This window comes from Hemitrygon akajei, chromosome 7 (genome assembly GCF_048418815.1).
Source record: "Hemitrygon akajei chromosome 7, sHemAka1.3, whole genome shotgun sequence".
NCBI classification, from domain to species: domain Eukaryota; kingdom Metazoa; phylum Chordata; class Chondrichthyes; order Myliobatiformes; family Dasyatidae; genus Hemitrygon; species Hemitrygon akajei.
Genome location: NC_133130.1, coordinates 60217042 through 60233918, shown reverse-complemented (window position 1 = coordinate 60233918; position 16877 = coordinate 60217042). Strand labels below are relative to the sequence as shown.

The window sequence follows — 16877 nt, the reverse complement described above, 5'->3', positions numbered from 1 at the left end:
CAAAGCTTCACCATAAAAAATGTAAAGTAAGAAAACTTAACTGGTAATTGGAAAGTAAATTTTCAGTGCAATTACATTATGCATACCAAATATTAACTCAGCATTTCTAAAAGAACTAAATCTTACTGATACTTTTTTACCTTTCATCAATAGAGTCAACTTTTTCCTGAATTTTGTCAGAATAAATATTCCCATCACTGACTAGTCGCCTGCCTGTTTCCACCACTCCATTTATCTTATCTTCATTAGCATCCATTGTAGTCATGAAGTCTTCCTGTTTCTTAATGGCAGCTTCTGCAGCTTCCAATGTCGTGGGCATTTCAGTGTGTGCCAACACATATTCCTTTGTTTAAAACAAAATCAAACCATTTTAGTTGACACCTTATTGCTCATTGTGATCTGGGAACAAAACATTTTTCACAAACTACCAGTGCTGAAATCTTTTCTCTTTGCAGTGAGATTTTTTTTAGTGCAGTGTGGATTACAGCATTATTCTCCAAATTCCAACAGCTATCTCTTCAATATAGTCACACCTTTCATGTTTTAGTTTCCAACTCATTTGAGTATTGATTGTAAAAAATCCTTGTGAAATTCAAACAAAGCCCTCACCAGAGGAAGCTTTTCAATTTTGCTATCTGCTCAGTTCAATATTTTCTACTAACCTGGACTGAAAAAGAGCAGGTTAAAACCATGAATAATTGTAACTTTTTTTGGGCTGTAGTTTTCATCAGATTTAGATTAAATGGTGTATTGTTTATTTTCAAGACAAGGAAAAACTAACTACATTACAAGCAAACTTCTCTATCAGAACTTGAAAACTGGAATTGAAAGAAGTCACAATTAAATATCAGATTCTTATCTTACCTGGTTGTTGAGGAATCCTTCTGCTTGCTTTGTGTCTCTTAAAAACAATTGGTATGAATGTGATTGGGACAAGTGATTTTGTCTGTTCTCCCACATCTTGTGCAGTTCATTCCATCCAGTGTCCAAAGCCTGCAAACGCTGGCGTAAGAACATATATTGTGCATCTGTTTGTCCTTGCGTTACCATTTCACCCATGTCTCGCATTTTCTGGTAATCTTCCTCATAATTATTAATTTCGTTCTTGATGTTTTCGTGCTGAGTGAGCAGCTTTTCTCCTTCTGCCAAGGTGTTAGGCATGTCTTCAGAAGCAATAGCAGTTTGGGTTCTCGAGAGCCACGACTGGAAGTCATCCAGATCACGCAAGAATTGCTGAAGCTTGTTTGCCTCACCAAGTGATTCTTCTCGATTCTTTAGAGTACATTTCATCTCTTCCCAGACTTCACTGATTTCTGCAAGACGGCTCATAATAGCTTGTGCCTGATCAGGATGTTCAGCAGCTAGTCTTTCAGCTTCTTTCTGCAGGTCATCTAGTTTAGCTTCAATTGCTGTTAAATCGCGTTCCATTCCAGTTAATTTCCTTTGGAGGGCCATGACTCCAGCAAGATCATTACCCAGATCTTGCGTGGACTCAATGACTTTGGTCTTTTCTCTAATCCAGGATTTTGTTTCATTGCATTCTAGGTGATAGTTCTGAATGCTGAGTGCAGAATTGAGTGCATCTTTCTTTTGGTCCACCAGTTGACGGAATTGACTCCACCTAGAATTAATTTATGCAAAATGGAAGCACTGGTCAGCATCAAAGGCTGAAAAAATAATGGGCAGCCTGTACTCCCTAAACCACCCCATCTATTCGGAAACCACAAAGCGCATCATAATCATGCAACTGTGCCCAATCTGTAGGTTTAAGCTAGGATCCTGTCTTGAGTGTTCTGTTCAAAAGGACAGATTACTATGGAGATATAGTGGAAACCAAGTGACTGTAAATAGCAGAATTATGTTTGAACTCCACCATCACTGTTGTTCACATCATGAGTATAGTGTGGAGTGGGGTGATAGGGGTGTGTGGGGAAAGAACAATTAGGACTGAAGCCATGAAGTCTGTAAACCTAAGCTTTTAAATGTTAATTTAGACTTAACCACAGCTTTCTATTTTAAAATATCAAAACATTTGTTCTGTTATAGACTGAAAACATATTGAATGAAGAATGAAACTTAATAGTGCTAAACTGGATCCACCCATGTAACAGGTGATATAACTGTTTACAGTGTGTTGTTAGGTAACCAGTAAACACACATCTTCCTGCATATAGACGAGGGGTTCCACAGACCACTTGCTTAATGGCATTGGTCCGTAGCATAAAAAGGGTTGGGAACTCCTGATATAGACAAATGCAAAGGATTCTTAACATTGTATAGTAAAGCTAATGTTATACTCACATCCGACCAACAAACTACAGATTAGTTTGTATCACAATCCATACCCAACACTCAGTCTAATCATACTACAAGTGTTTTACTAAAGTCAATTGTTCTTAAGGATAAAAATTGCAGATATACAAAATGGCATCTTGGTTCAAAAATTACAGATTTTCTTTCATCATAGGCACGGTCACTGATGAACCACAACAGTTACTCTCATCATCACCCATTAGCATTACCAAAATGTATCAAGTAGAGAGGGCAACCTAACTCCTGCACATATGAGTAACATTTGAGAGACTGGTGGTATACACTTGTCAGAAGCCATGGGGCTGCAGCACCTGGTGCCAGATAGGGACAGGTATTAATGCATGCTTCTCTCTACCTCAACATCACCTGCAAAAATCAGGGACTGGGTCAAACCAAGCAGAGCTGGAACCACTGAGAAGATACACTAGGCTCACTCACCTAATCAGTGAGGCCAGATGACAGTTGCACTTTCATGCCTGCTTGCTCTCCTATCACAGATGTTTCTGCGATCCTCTGCCACACACTGTTTTTGTTCAATTGTGACTTATGAAAAATTCTGGTTACAAATAACTCAGAGACAGCCTGCACTACTAAACAAAATATTGATAACAATCTGCATAAATAGGTATTAGGGGAGCTGACCAAAAAGTAATTTAGGTTTTATGGAGATGTCTTGAGGAACAAAGATGTTAATGAAGAGAATCCCGGAGCTTGTGGCCTTCACTGCTGAAAGCATGGCTAGGAAAGGAAGATGAAAAAGAACAAGGACTGGAATAATCTCCTGCTCACCCTTGCACCTAAAGGGTCCATTGCTAATAGCATATCAAGCAACCAAGTTCTGGAATGCCCCTCACAAATTTTTTAGCTCTCCTGCCATTGCTAAAAATGCTATTGAGTAGGAAGAGATTAGAGAAATGTGCAATGATAAGCCAAACAAAATAGATAATTTTAAAAATAAATAATTACTTTAAATAAATCAAGATATTCCAGCAACCAGACTGATAAAGTGCTAATGGAATGTGGTTTAATTAAAGCGTCAGAAATGTGGATGACTACAAAATTTCTTGAGTATAATGGGCTGGGCCAGATATGCATTCATTCAAAATCTACATCTAGCAAGTAACAAAGCAATTAGAAACATTGAAATCCTACAGCACAATACAGGCCCTTCGGCCCACAAAGCTGTGCCGAACATGTACTTACTTTAGAAATTACCTAGGGTTACCCATACCCCTCTACTTTTCTAAGCTCCATGTACCAATCCAGAAGTCTCTTAAAAGACCCTATCGTATCCACCCCCACCACCGGCAGCCCATTCCACGCACTCACCACTCTCTACGTGAAAAACTTACCCTGACATCTCCTCTGTACCTACTTCCAAGCACCTTAAAACTGTGGCCTCTTGTGTTAGCCACTTCAGCCCTGGGAAAAAACCTCTGATTATCCACAGGATCAGTACCTCATCATCTTATACACCTCTATCAGATCATCTCTCATCCTCTGTCGCTCCAAGGAGAAAAGGCCAAGTTCACTCAACCTATTCTCATAAGGCATGCTCCCCAATCCAGGCAACATCCTTGTAAATCTCCTCTACACTCTTTTTGCGGTTTCCACATCCTTCCTGCAGTGAGGCAAACAGATCTGAGCACAGTACTTCAAGTGGGGTCTGATCAGGGTTCTATATAGCTGCAACATTACCTCTCAGCTCCTAAACTCAATCCCACAATTGAAGGCCAATACACCGTATGCCTTCGTAACCACAGAGTCAAATTGCATAGCAGCTTTGAGTGCCCTATGGACTCAGACTACAAGATCCCTCTGAGGATTAGTGAGTACTTCAACAGCATGAGAACTGCAAGGAGTATAGAAATAGTGGTCTTGGCGACACCATGGATTTGGTGCCTCAATATTGAACTTCAGACTGCACACTCAGGGTCAGCTCCAGGCAATTAACAGACTGAATCAGTTGTTAGGGAATGGAGTTTTTGCCGGGCATTGTGTTGGCCTTTCCAGTGTTTTGCTGGAGTTCATATCTAGCTGTTTGGTTCAATATGTCAAAAAATTGTGAGACAATAAAGAGGCGAAGAAATAAATCAGGGTATGGCATCAATATGCAAGTACAAACTGATCTGTTTCGTTGCCAGAAGGGAACACACGCAAGGGTTAAGGACAGATCACTGATGATACCATAGATTACATATATAGATGCTGAAAGATACTGCAGGTAATAATACCTGTATGAAATAAGTCCCAGATAAAATATAAGTGAGAATTAAATAGGCCAACATAGCCGTGAAATTAGAATGACAGGTGCATTTATTACCAAAAGGTTTTGATGTTTTGTAGGACTGAATCAATAAACAATGTCTGATTGCAGATACAGTTTGTTGTGCAGCTGATGTCACATGAATGTTTTCCATTTATGGACAGAATAGCGTCTGCTGATTTGTGGTCAGCTAAGGCGAGTGCTTTTCAGTACTGTTGAAGGTGGTCACAGAAATCAATATGCGCACAAATAAAGCAGAGCAATCTACAAATATACATGCTTAATGCAATGCTACAATATTAAATTTTAATTTCTTACCACTATGTGACTGCCATACCTGGTATTTAGCTTATCTTGCTGTGCTTTGATCTCCTTTTCACTGGGATGACCAATATGGATCAACTGACGAGCTATCTGGTTCACCACTGCTATACGAGAAGCCTGGTTGTTCATCTCTGGCTCTAGACTTTCAAACCTGGAACAAAATATAAAGGTTAAACTACGTAGAATCAAAAAAGGCTTTTAATATTAATTGGGTATTTTTTTAAAAATCATCTATACTACCAAAGTAATCTGGGGAAATAGCTAGATCAACTGAATTATGTTAGTTTTATAATCTATCTAACTAGCTCTAATTCCAACATGAACTGCCTTGTCTGAACAAGGGAAGAGAACGACCTATGTTATCCAATTAGTAGTGACAGGAATCTCTAGCGCTGAATTATGACAGTAGGCACTGGTTTCCTTATTAATCATGGACTTGTTTAACTCAGCCCTCATGTTTGCAGGTTATTGATTTGAAACAATTTTGGAAACTACTTCTTTCTTCACAGTTGCCAACTGATGGGCAAAATCTGTGGCAAAATTTTGCTTTTGTGTTTTTAAAGTGAATTATATCCATATAACAATTATAGCACGGAAACAAGCCATCTCGGCCCTTCTAGTCCGTGCCAAATGCTTAATCTCACCTCGTCCCACTGGCCTGCACTCAGCCCATAACACTCCATTCCTTTCCTGTCCATATACCTATCCAATTTTACTTTAAATGACAATACCAAACCTGCCTCTACCACTTCTGCTGGAAGCTCGTTCCACATAGCTACCACTCTCACAGTAAAGAAATTCCCCCTCATGTTACCCTTAAACTTTTGCCCCCTAACTCTCAACTCATGTCCTCTTGTTTGAATCTCTCCTACTCTCAATGGAAAAAGCCTATCCACGTCAACTCTATCTATCCCCCTCATAATTTTAAATACCTCTATCAAGTCCCCCCTCAACTTTCTACGCTCCAAAGAATTAAGAGCTAACTTGTTCAACCTTTCCCTGTAACTTAGGTGCTGAAACCCAGGTAACATTCTAGTAAATCTTCTCTGTACTCTCTCTATTTTGTTGACATCTTTCCTATAATTCGGTGACCAGAACTGTACACAATACTCCAAATTCGGCCTTACCAATGCCTTGTACAGTTTTAACATTACATCCCAACTCCTATACTCAATGCTCTGATTTATAAAGGCCAGCATACTAAAAGCTTTCTTCATCACCCTATCAATGTGAGATTCCACCTTTAGGGAACTATGCACCATTATTCCTAGATCACTCTGTTCTACTGCATTCTTCAATGCCCTACCATTTACCATGTATGTCCTATTTGGATTATTCCTACCAAAATGTAGCACCTCACACTTATCAGCATTAAACTCCATCTGCCCTCATTCAGTCCACTCTTCTAACTGGCCTAAATCTCTCTGCAAGCTTTGAAAACCTACTTCATTATCTACAATGCCATCTATCTTAGTATCATCTGCATACTTACTAATCCAATTTACCACCCCATCATCCAGATCATTAATGTATATGACAGACAACATTGGACCCAGTACAGATCCCTGAGGCACACCACTAGTCAGCGGCCTCCAACCTGACAGTTATCCACCACTACACTCTGGCATCTCCCATCCAGCCACTGTTGAATCCATTTTACTACTTCATAATTAACCTTCCTAACTAACTAACCTTTGGTAACCAATTTAAACATAGAACAGAACATTTGAGTTCCCTTGGCACAAAATGTTGCGCTGATCTATACAAACCCTCTATTTTCCTTATATTCATGTACCTATCTAAGAGTCTTTTAAATCCTGTAATCATATCAGTCTCTACCACCACTGGCAGTGTGTTCCAGCCACCCACCACTCTCTGCGTAAAAAAAACTTCTGACACCTTCCTTACAAGTTCCTCCAATCACCCTGAATGCATGTGCTATGGCATTGGCCATTATCACCCTGGGCTATCCACCATCGATGCCTCTCATAACCTTATACACCTCTATCAAGTCACCTCTTACCCTCCTTTGCTCCAAAGAAAAATTGATTGATCTTTCCTTATAAAACATGTTCTCTAATCTAGGCAACATCATGGTAAATCTCCTCTGCACCATTTCTAAAGTTTCTACATCCTTCCCATAATGAGGTGATCAGAACTCAGAACAATATGCCAAGTGTGGTCTAACCAGAGTTCTACAGAGCTGCAATATTACCTCAGTTCTTGAACTCAATGCCACCACTGTGGCATTGGTATCACACTCAAAAACTGAAAGCCAGCACAAAATACACCTTCTTGACCACCCCATCAACTTGCACGGTGACTTCTGAGGAATCTATCCCAAGATCCCTCTGTCCCTCCACACAGCTGAGATTCTTGCCATTAACTTGTACTCTGCATTTCAAGCTTGACCCTCTAAAGTCTTCCACGCTTTAGTGGATTTACCTACCACTTCTCCGCCCAGCTCTGCATCTTATCAATGTTCTGTTTTCACCTACAGCAATCTTCTACACAGTCCACAACACCACCAACCTTTGTGTCATCTGCAAACTTATGAACCCAGCCTTCCACTTCCTCATCAAAGCCTTTATAAAAATCAAAGGGCAGTGGTTTCAGAACAGATCCCTGTGGAACACACAACTAGTCAGCAAAGTTCAGGCAGAATATACCCAATCTCCTATTACTCTCTGCAAACCAATTTCAAATCTACGCAGCCAGGTTTCTGACCCAGAATATTTAATCTCTGATCCAGTTCTGCTTTAATCTTCAATCATATCTCATATACTACAATTAATTATTTTTTAAATACAAACATATGCTTCTTTACCTGTGTTGGATAACTTCTAGGTCTTCAAGTTTTTCTGGGATCTCCATGTTGTTCAGCCACTGCTCCTTCTCATCAATCCACAGTTCACAAGCATCTGCTTCACTGAACATCTTATACTGTGATAGTGCATCCTGAAGAGCTTGCTTCCGAAGTTTTGCAAGTTCAGCTAACTCCTTGTAGCGATCCTCAATATCAGCCAATCTACCTTCCACTTCTGGTGACTTATAGTACTCATCAGGCAAACTTCGTCCCTGTTCATGTAGTGAATCAATTATCTGTCTGTAGCTAGCAACCTCCTCACCAACATCTTTGTGTTTCTTTACTAGGGCTTGAGTGGAGTATTCATCATGGCCAACATCATTACTGGAGACGATTCGCAGAACATCTAACATCCACACATCAATATCGTCACCATCAGCTTTAAACTGGTGAACGTTTGCTGCTTCCTCCAATCGCTTTTTCTGAATTGCAGACAGCTGCTCAAGGTGGGCCCACTGATCCTGAATGTCCTTAATTCTTTCCTTAATCTTCTCTGATCCAAAGTGTTCCTCGGCTATCATTGCTTCACCTTCTTTTATTGTCTGTTGAAGAGGACCACGGCGACCACTCATTTCATCTTCAAACGCCTTGTGCTTACTAAGAAGACGGATCACACTGGTTAGATCCTTGCCATAGTCAGCTGATGAAAGTATCTGTTCCTTTTCGCGGATCCAGCCTTCTTCCTCTGCCATCTCCCAGAAGAACTTCCAGAGGCGTCGGGACTCTTCCAAACGAGCTCTTCGTTCAGCAGCTAGCTGACAAAGCTCTTGATAACAGAACTCCAGGTGAGTTACACGATCACGAATGACCTGTGGGTCACATGGCTTGTAACCTGGGAAGTAAAAGGGAACACTTCTTTCAATATGCCATTTGACTGGTATCAAAATCCATTTTGGCTTAACAGAGCAACCACAATGAAGGATTTCGTGAAGATGCAAGACATTTACCATTTCCACCACCTGTTTTGCTAAATAGCTATTGCAATGACATTGCATTCAAGTTTTTCCCATTACTATTGCAGCAAAGTAGCTTTCAGAAAACACTTCAATTTGTTTGCTGTTTTGTATCATTGGTCTTTTGAATTGAAAATTAGATAAGAAATGAAGGTAAGCAAAGACAATTCTATTTCACTCCAATTTCCTATAGAGTCATATTGCTCATGCCTATATTATTGTGACATTTCACACCATTTATGAATCGCCTGGATTGGTTGTAATTGTTTGAGACAAATTAGAGATCAGCGCTGGACCGCCGTGGTCTATGCCAGGGGTTCCCAACCTGGGGCCCATGCTTGAAAGTATTAGTCCAAGGTTGGGAATCCGGTCTACGCAGTGTAGCAGCCCAAGGCAAGCTTTTTATTCGAGCAACTAACAAAACTGCAATTGTATAAATGAAATGCCAAATGATTTTTAAACTCTTATACACCACTGAAAAATGAAGTATCCCTCCTAACAGGACTGAGCTTAGCTAATAAAACACTGGTTCTCAAACCCTTGGACTTCAGATTTTGCAAAATTATCTTACAACATGCAATGGAATTACACAATGAACTGTCATTGGGATATTAAAAAAAAAACAACTTATAAAGCCAAATGATGAAAAGATAAAACAAACTTACCTTCTCCTTCAGAAGCAAATTTTTGAGCAGAAGAATTGACACTTTTTACTCGGTCAGCCTGAATAGCAATGTCAGCTTCAACTAATGCATGTTTTTGCAGAAGATCTTCCACACCAAGTAAATGTTTCCCATAGTCTTGAGATAGCAATAGCACCTGTGATAATTCAACAACTTTCATTGATTGTTCATGTTAAATGTACTGAACACATAGAAAATTTTAGAATACAATGAAAAATGTATTTCTTATCTTGTATTACCAGAACAAGTGGCTTATCTTAGGCAAAGAATGTTTGAACACATTAATTACATCCTTTGCAAAAAAAAAATTGATTACAAAAGGAATGGAAGAGCTGATTCTTATACCTTCATTTCATCCATCCAGTCCATAATATACAGCATTTCCTGGAAAATTTTTTGTAAGTTGAGATTCATTTCTAAGCGGTGACGACGGGCTCTCAATAGTTCCAGTAGATATTCCCACAGTCTGTACACATTTTCTTTCCTTGCTGTGATCCGTTTGATATCATGGTAGTTCTCTGCTTCAAGCTCCTTGGCCACGGCTACCACTGCCTGCACTCGCTCTTCATACGCAGCAATGTCTGTCTCAATAGCTTCATGTTTCTTCGTGGCAGCTTCCACAGCTGGGAGATCAAAACCAAAATTGTCCTACAGCAAAAAAATTTGAAGTCATCTTATTTGATAATATTTTTAAATATTCAGCAAGAATGGGCAAATATGACAAGAAATATACACTAGAAAATACTGATAAGACCAAAAACATATAAAAATATCCATTTTTAACATGTTTTAAATAGTTACTTAAACAACACAGCTACTCTCAAGGTCAATTATAAAACCTCTCGAAAATTGACACTTTGCATACTTAATTTCATTGCATCAATCATCATAATTATTACTAACTGTCTTCCTCTTGGACTTCTGTCATTGAAGGCATATAATTGACTACTAAAACACCATCATCACCATCGCATGTGTTGGCTAAACCTGAATGCTCGCAACACGCTTCTGGTCCTCTTCGTGACACATTGGGATTATGAATTCAGAGTGGTGCTATGTGGTACTTTTATAGAAGTATAGAATTTTTGGGGGATAAGCAGTGAAGAAAGTCCCCATCACACAAACTTCTCAACACAATGCTGATGCAGGTTGGAGGGTACATTCAAAGAATAATGTACATTATCCTACACAGAGGCAAAATTATTACTGGGGTTGCCAGGTGCTCTTGGTGTTGCCTCTTTCATGACCACAATCAGCTTTGTCCTTAATGGAATATTATCAAGATATAAGCTTATAACCTTACCTTTTACGTATTGGGACAGTAATCTGTTCTATTTTTTTCTGGATGTTTTTGATGTTTGGTCAACTAATGACCAATTAAATACACAAACATCTCCTGATTCTATAAATTAAGTACATAAACAGCTGTATATATAACCAACAAATAAGCAGATTTTACCTTCAAATATACTTTCATTCTACTGATGTTGAGTTATCAGCTTTTCTTCTTACTAGGCTTCAGGTAAATCAAAATTGATGCAAATGAGTGGAACATTACCTGGGAAACAAGGCGCTGATTTTCACTTAGCCAAGTCTCCCTCATAGCAGCTTTACGATCGAATCGGCGTGCAAGTTGTTCCAGCTTTTCTTGTCTGATCAGCTCAGTCCGTAAGGCAAGTTCTCGCTCATGTTCAGCTTTTTCCAGTCTTTCCCAGGCCTGTAAGTGATGATTTTGACAACCGATAATTTTCCAAACTATTTGCTTATATAACTCACTCTCTGCTCTATCAAAGTAATTACATTTGAAGTAGGAAAATTAGGCAAATTATCAAGATCAGAAAAAAGAGATCCAAGGTGAAAAAAATGACAGAACACAGGGTCAATATGTGTTCAAGAAACACGATGACCATCCCCAATTTGCCTCTGAGCAATGACCAACAACAGCTCAAAGAAGGCCTTGAGAGTGGAAAGTCACAAAAATGTCTATCATTGTATCAATATTTCACAAGATCTGTAAATGCTTTTGGACTCACACAGACATCTTGAGTGGTTTTAGGCGAAATATAATTCAATTTAAAAATTCCATCAGAAAATTCTCAACTGCAAAGTGAAAGTTATTGAAAGGGGGCAGATTCTTCTGAAAAATCAGGTTTGTACCTGGCTTATTGTGTAATTATTTTTTAAAATTCTAGCCAAATTGTGAAGTCACAACATGACAAATTAACACAAATACCACCTTAAAGTGAGCAACTGGGTTTAGATTCTTTTTTCTATAATAAAATCATTACAACTCAAATTACAATTTAATTAATGTATGTGTTTGATTATGAATATAGGGTACTGCGATTGCAAGTGTGATTTAAATATAATGTATTCGGTACTATTCTCTATTTTTTGATTCATAATATATATCCTCATGTACTCTGTATTTATTCTTCTATGTGAAAATTAATAAAAATATTGAAAAGAATGTGTGCACTATGTGTAATTACCTGTTGCACTGTAGGGCTGCATTTTTATTATCAGATCGTGCTTAACCAAAGTAAAGGTAAAATTTAATGCTTACAGAAAATGTTACACTCAAAACCCCTAAATTACTGATAACCTACAGCCACTGATTATGAGACAAAAGCTCAGTAACAGAGTGAAATTAAAAATCACATTTTCATTGCAAGGGATGATGGAAATTTCGAACACACTCCCCAGAAAAGCCATGAATCTTGCATAAATAGATGTCTTCAAATAGATAACTTGGCTTGACATATGTTTGGTGAGGATAATGATCAATAAATTTCAGGTAGAAGAATCAGTGGCCTAGTTAGGTTGGCACAAATGTACAAAATCATATTAGATAGTAGGGTTGCACTCATCAAAACTGGGCTTAACTGGACTGAGACCTCTTCCTTAAAGAGGTCAACCTGGTTAGGTTGGCACAAAATGGGGAAACTATTGGAGAGGATTCTGACAGGATTTAGGAGCATTTGGAGAAGCGTAGGCTGATTAGAGACAGCCAAACTGAGAGTTACAATCCTGGCGGCTTGTCCGAGATGACCTGATATAATTCATCGATATAATTTGGTCAGCGGTTGAAAAGGGAGACATGGCTCAGGCAGAGAGGACGAAATATGTGGCAGTGCCTCCATTACTGAGAGAATGGCTTCGGTTGGAGTTGCGGAACCAGATCCTATACCAAGTCACATCACCTCCGGACTGACCTCGGCATTGCCAGCTGGTTCTGCCGGAGGAGTATCGGAGGACTGCGTTGAAATCACTTCATGATGATTCTGGACATTTGGGGGCTGAAAAGACCTATGGATTGCTGAGACCAGTTTTACTGGCCCCGAATGAAGTCAGAGGTCAAAGAATACAGCAAGTCGTGCATTCAATGCATATGGGGGAAGACATTGTCTACGCAGGCAGCTCCCTTGTCCCACTTGCAGACTGCAGGACCCCTGGACCTGGATCTGTGCTATACGCTGCCTTTTGCTAACTCCCCACTGATAGCCAAAGAGTCTTCCAGGCCTTCTCCTGCTGAGTCAGGTGAAGTGGGGGGGCGGGCTATCTGTGGACAGCCTGGGTTGCAGCGGGACACTGCAAGGGATGAAGCGGGGCTTGGCCACGCGACAGGGGGTCCGAGTTGCAGGTGGGCACGAGTGATAGGTTGGGGGAGACCTCACCAGGTAGATTGGAAGTATCCCCAGTAGTGTTTGAACCTGAAGAGTTAGGTGAGGGGGTACGGAGGTCTCAGAGAATTAGGAGACCACTGGATAGGCTGGCCTACATAGTACCAGGGGAACAGAATGTGACCCCTACTGTTGTGGAGGGATATGTCACTGCCTTTTACACCTGGATTAGACTTTGTGTTTTGCGGGAAGGGTTGGTGAATTATCTCAACGTCATGAAGACATGACTAAATTTGGTGGGGGGGGGGGGGGGGAGGAGAGTGTAACACGCTCCAAGGTTTCACTGCTGATGTAATGGCCTCCTTGTAATGTTTCTCTGTAACAGCAATGTTTGGGTTATGACGAGAGATAACGGGGCTTTGGAATGTGTGCCATCCAACGAGAGGGATGTTGTTCTTTCTTGTGGGTCTGGGAGCAGGGATTTTGCCGTCTTTTGCTAGGGAGAGATGAGAAGATGCCAATGGAGAGCGTTGTTAGACCGCTGGACAAAGTGGACATGGAGCGATGGTCAGCTATGCACGGAGGAGGTTGATGGTGGACGAATGGCCCTATCTGTGGGCTCCAACATTGCATTAGACTGTTTCATGAGAATGGGCCCTTTTCTTTTTTTTGTTTCTTTACTAACCATATAGTTAAATTAAGAATTATAAAGCTCAATCGTTCAATTTCATATTGTGTATTGTTTGTTATTTCATGATACTGATTTGTAACAGGGGAACACATCACACAGCATCCACCCAAACAAGATTTCTCAAGTTTGGCTAGGCCGAGGGCTGTCTTCCCCTAGATTAAGCCGCTTGCCGAACTGAGAGTTATAACTGCAAGGCTCATGAGCCTGAATGTATTCTTCAAGGAAGTGAAAAACAAATTATTGAATGTAGAGCAGTGGATATGGAGCATAAGGATTTTAGTAAGGAGTTTGACAAGGTTTCCTTGATAGTTTCATTCAGAAGGTCAGGAGGCATGGGACACAGGGAAACTTGGCGGCATGGATTTAGAATTAGCTTGCGCACAGAAGGCAGAGGGTGATAGTAGACGGAGTGTACCCTGCCTGGAGGCCTGCGACCAGTGGTGTCTGCAGGGATCTTTTCTGGATCCCCTGCTCTTTGTGACTTGACTTGCTCAGGATGTATCAAGAGCATCCTGAGCAAATGCATCACTGCCTGGTTCGAAATTTGCACCATCTTGGATCGCAAGACCCTGCAGCGGATAGTGAGGTCAGCTGAGAAGATCATCGGGGTGTCTCTTCTCACTATTACAGTTACACCACACGTTGCACCCGCAAAGCTAACAGTATTGTGAAGGACCCCACACACCCCTCATACAAACTCTTCTCCCCCCCGCCATCTGGCAAAAAGTACCAAAGCATTTGGGCTCTCACGACCAGACTGTGCAACAGTTTCTTCCCCCCAAGCCATCAGACTCCTCAATACCCAGAGTCTAGACTGACATCTACATCATTTATTATTATATTGAAATTTCTCCTCCACTGTGCCTATTGTCATGTATTAATTATTGTACTGGCCTGCGCCCTGTGCTGTTTTGTGCACTTCATGTAGTCCTGTGCAGGTCTGTAGTCTAGTGCAGTTTTTATGTTGTTTTACGTAGTCTAGTGTAGCTTTGTGCTGTCTCACATAGTCCAGTGTAGTTTTGTGTTGTTTCATGCAGGACCATGGTCCTGGAGGAACGTTGTTTCATTTTCACTGTGTACTGTACCAGCAGTTTATGGTCGAAATGACAATAAACTTGACTTTTATAAATGACTTGGATAAGAAGGTGTGTTAAAATGTTTGCAGATGATACAAAGGCTGGTGGATTTGTGGATTGTGTAGCAGGTTGTTGTAGGCTACAACTGGACATTGATAGGATGCAGAGCTGAGCTGACAAGTGGCAGATGGAATTAAAATCCAGAAAATTGCAGTGATACACTTGGGAACAATGAACTTGAAGGCAAGGTACAGGGTTAATGGCAGGATTCTTGATTGTGGGCAGGAACAGAGAGATGTTACAGTCCACATCTATAGTTCCTTCAAAGTTGCTGAGCAAGTTGATAGGGTTATTAAGAAAACACAGTCAGGAATTCAGGGACTTGTTCTGGGACCCCTGCTCTTGGTGATTTTTATAAGTGACTTGGAAGAAGTGGAGGGATGGGTTAGTAAATTTGTTGATGACACAAAGGTTGGGCATGTTGTAGATAGTATAGACGGCTGTCAGAGGTTACAGTGGGACAGCAATAGGATGCAAAACTGGGCTGAGAAGTGGCAGATGGAGTTCACCCCAGATAAGTCTGAAGTGGTTCACTTTGGTAGGTCAAATATGACGGCAGAATATAGTATTAATGGTTAGACTCTTGGCAGTGTGGAGGATCAGAGGAATCTTGGGATCCAAGTCCATAAGACACTCAAAGCTGCTACGTAGATTGACTCTGTGGTTAAGGTGGCATACAGGGCATTGGCCTTAATCAACCGTGGGACTGAGTTTAAGAGCAGAGAGGTAATGTTGCAGCTATATAGGACCCTGATCAGACCCCACTTGGAGTACTGTGCTCAGTTCTAGTCACCTCACTGCTGGAAGGATGTGGAAACTAGAGAAAGGGTGCAGAGGAGATTTACAAGGATGTTGCCAGGATTGGGGAGCATGCCTTATGAGAAAAGGTTGAGTGAACTCAGCCTTTTCTCCTTGGAGCGACAGAGGATGAGAGGTGACCTGATAGAGATGTATAAGATGATGAGAGGCACTGATCGTGTAAATACAGTCAGCCCTACTTATCTGCGAGGGATTGGTTCCGTGACCCCTTGCGGATACCAAAATTTGTGGATGCTCAAGTTCCTTTTTCAACCTGCTCAATGTGGTGGATCTTAGGACCCAGCGGAACCCCAGACCCTATTTAACCTGTCTCAGTGCAGTGGCCATTAGGACCCAGCAGCAGAGATCTGAATCCGCAGTGTTTCTGTTCACGAAAATAATCACAATAATGATTGAAAATAAGTGGAAATAATGAAGCGATCGGAAAGAGGTGAAACGCCATCTGTTATTGGAAAAACATTAGGCTATGTCGGTCACCAATTGGAACAATTTTAAAGGATAAAATGAGAAAGGCTCTGCTCCTATGAAAGCTACAATTATTACTAAGCAACGCAGTGGTTTAATTATTGGGTTTTGGGGTTTTGGGTTTTTGATCCTCCACATTAACCCAGCATGGTGGAGAGCGCCCCTTGGGCGCGGTCTGTCACTAGATCAAACTCGGGAATTTTCATTCCCCAGCCCAGCGCTGAAACATAAGTTCTTAAGTGTTTTATATGCATAGAAAGGTAGAATATATACTATATACGAAGACAAACGTTTGACTAACTGACGCTAAATAATACTGGATGTACCTGTTCCAACTTACTAAGAACTTACGATTTTTTTTTGGATCCCGATCCACAATAACCCATGCACATCCTCCCGTATACTTTAAATCATCTCCAGATTACTTATAATACCTAATACAATGTAAATGCTATGTAAAATAGTTGTTATACTGCATTGTTTAGGGAATAATGACGAGAAAAAAATAGTCTGTAATGCTCGAACAACAAGTGCTGGAAGAGCACTTCCGGGTTTTCGCGATATGCGCATGCGGAGTTCATGGATAAGGAGGGCCAACTGTAATCAGAAGTTTTCTCCCAGGGCTGAAATGGCTAGCACAAGAGGGCACAGTTTTAAGGTGCTTGGAAGTAGGTACAGAGGAGATGTCAAGGGTAAGTTTTTTAATGCAGAGAGTGGTGAGTGCGTGGAATGGGCTGC

The 16877-nt window shown here is 40.7% G+C and overlaps 1 protein-coding gene across 2 annotated transcripts in view; it reads right to left on the bottom strand.

Annotated features, from left to right (window-relative positions):
• Positions 1-16877, bottom strand: part of sptbn1 (spectrin, beta, non-erythrocytic 1) — a 263697-nt gene that overhangs the window by 46869 nt on the left and 199951 nt on the right. For both annotated transcript variants that reach the window (XM_073050973.1, XM_073050974.1), the window contains 7 exons: positions 10964-11122; positions 9751-10053; positions 9388-9541; positions 7731-8601; positions 4917-5054; positions 865-1621; positions 141-343 (listed from right to left, as the gene is read on the bottom strand). In XM_073050973.1, coding sequence (XP_072907074.1) covers positions 141-343; positions 865-1621; positions 4917-5054; positions 7731-8601; positions 9388-9541; positions 9751-10053; positions 10964-11122 — 2585 coding nt within the window. The remainder of the gene's footprint in view (positions 1-140; positions 344-864; positions 1622-4916; positions 5055-7730; positions 8602-9387; positions 9542-9750; positions 10054-10963; positions 11123-16877) is intronic.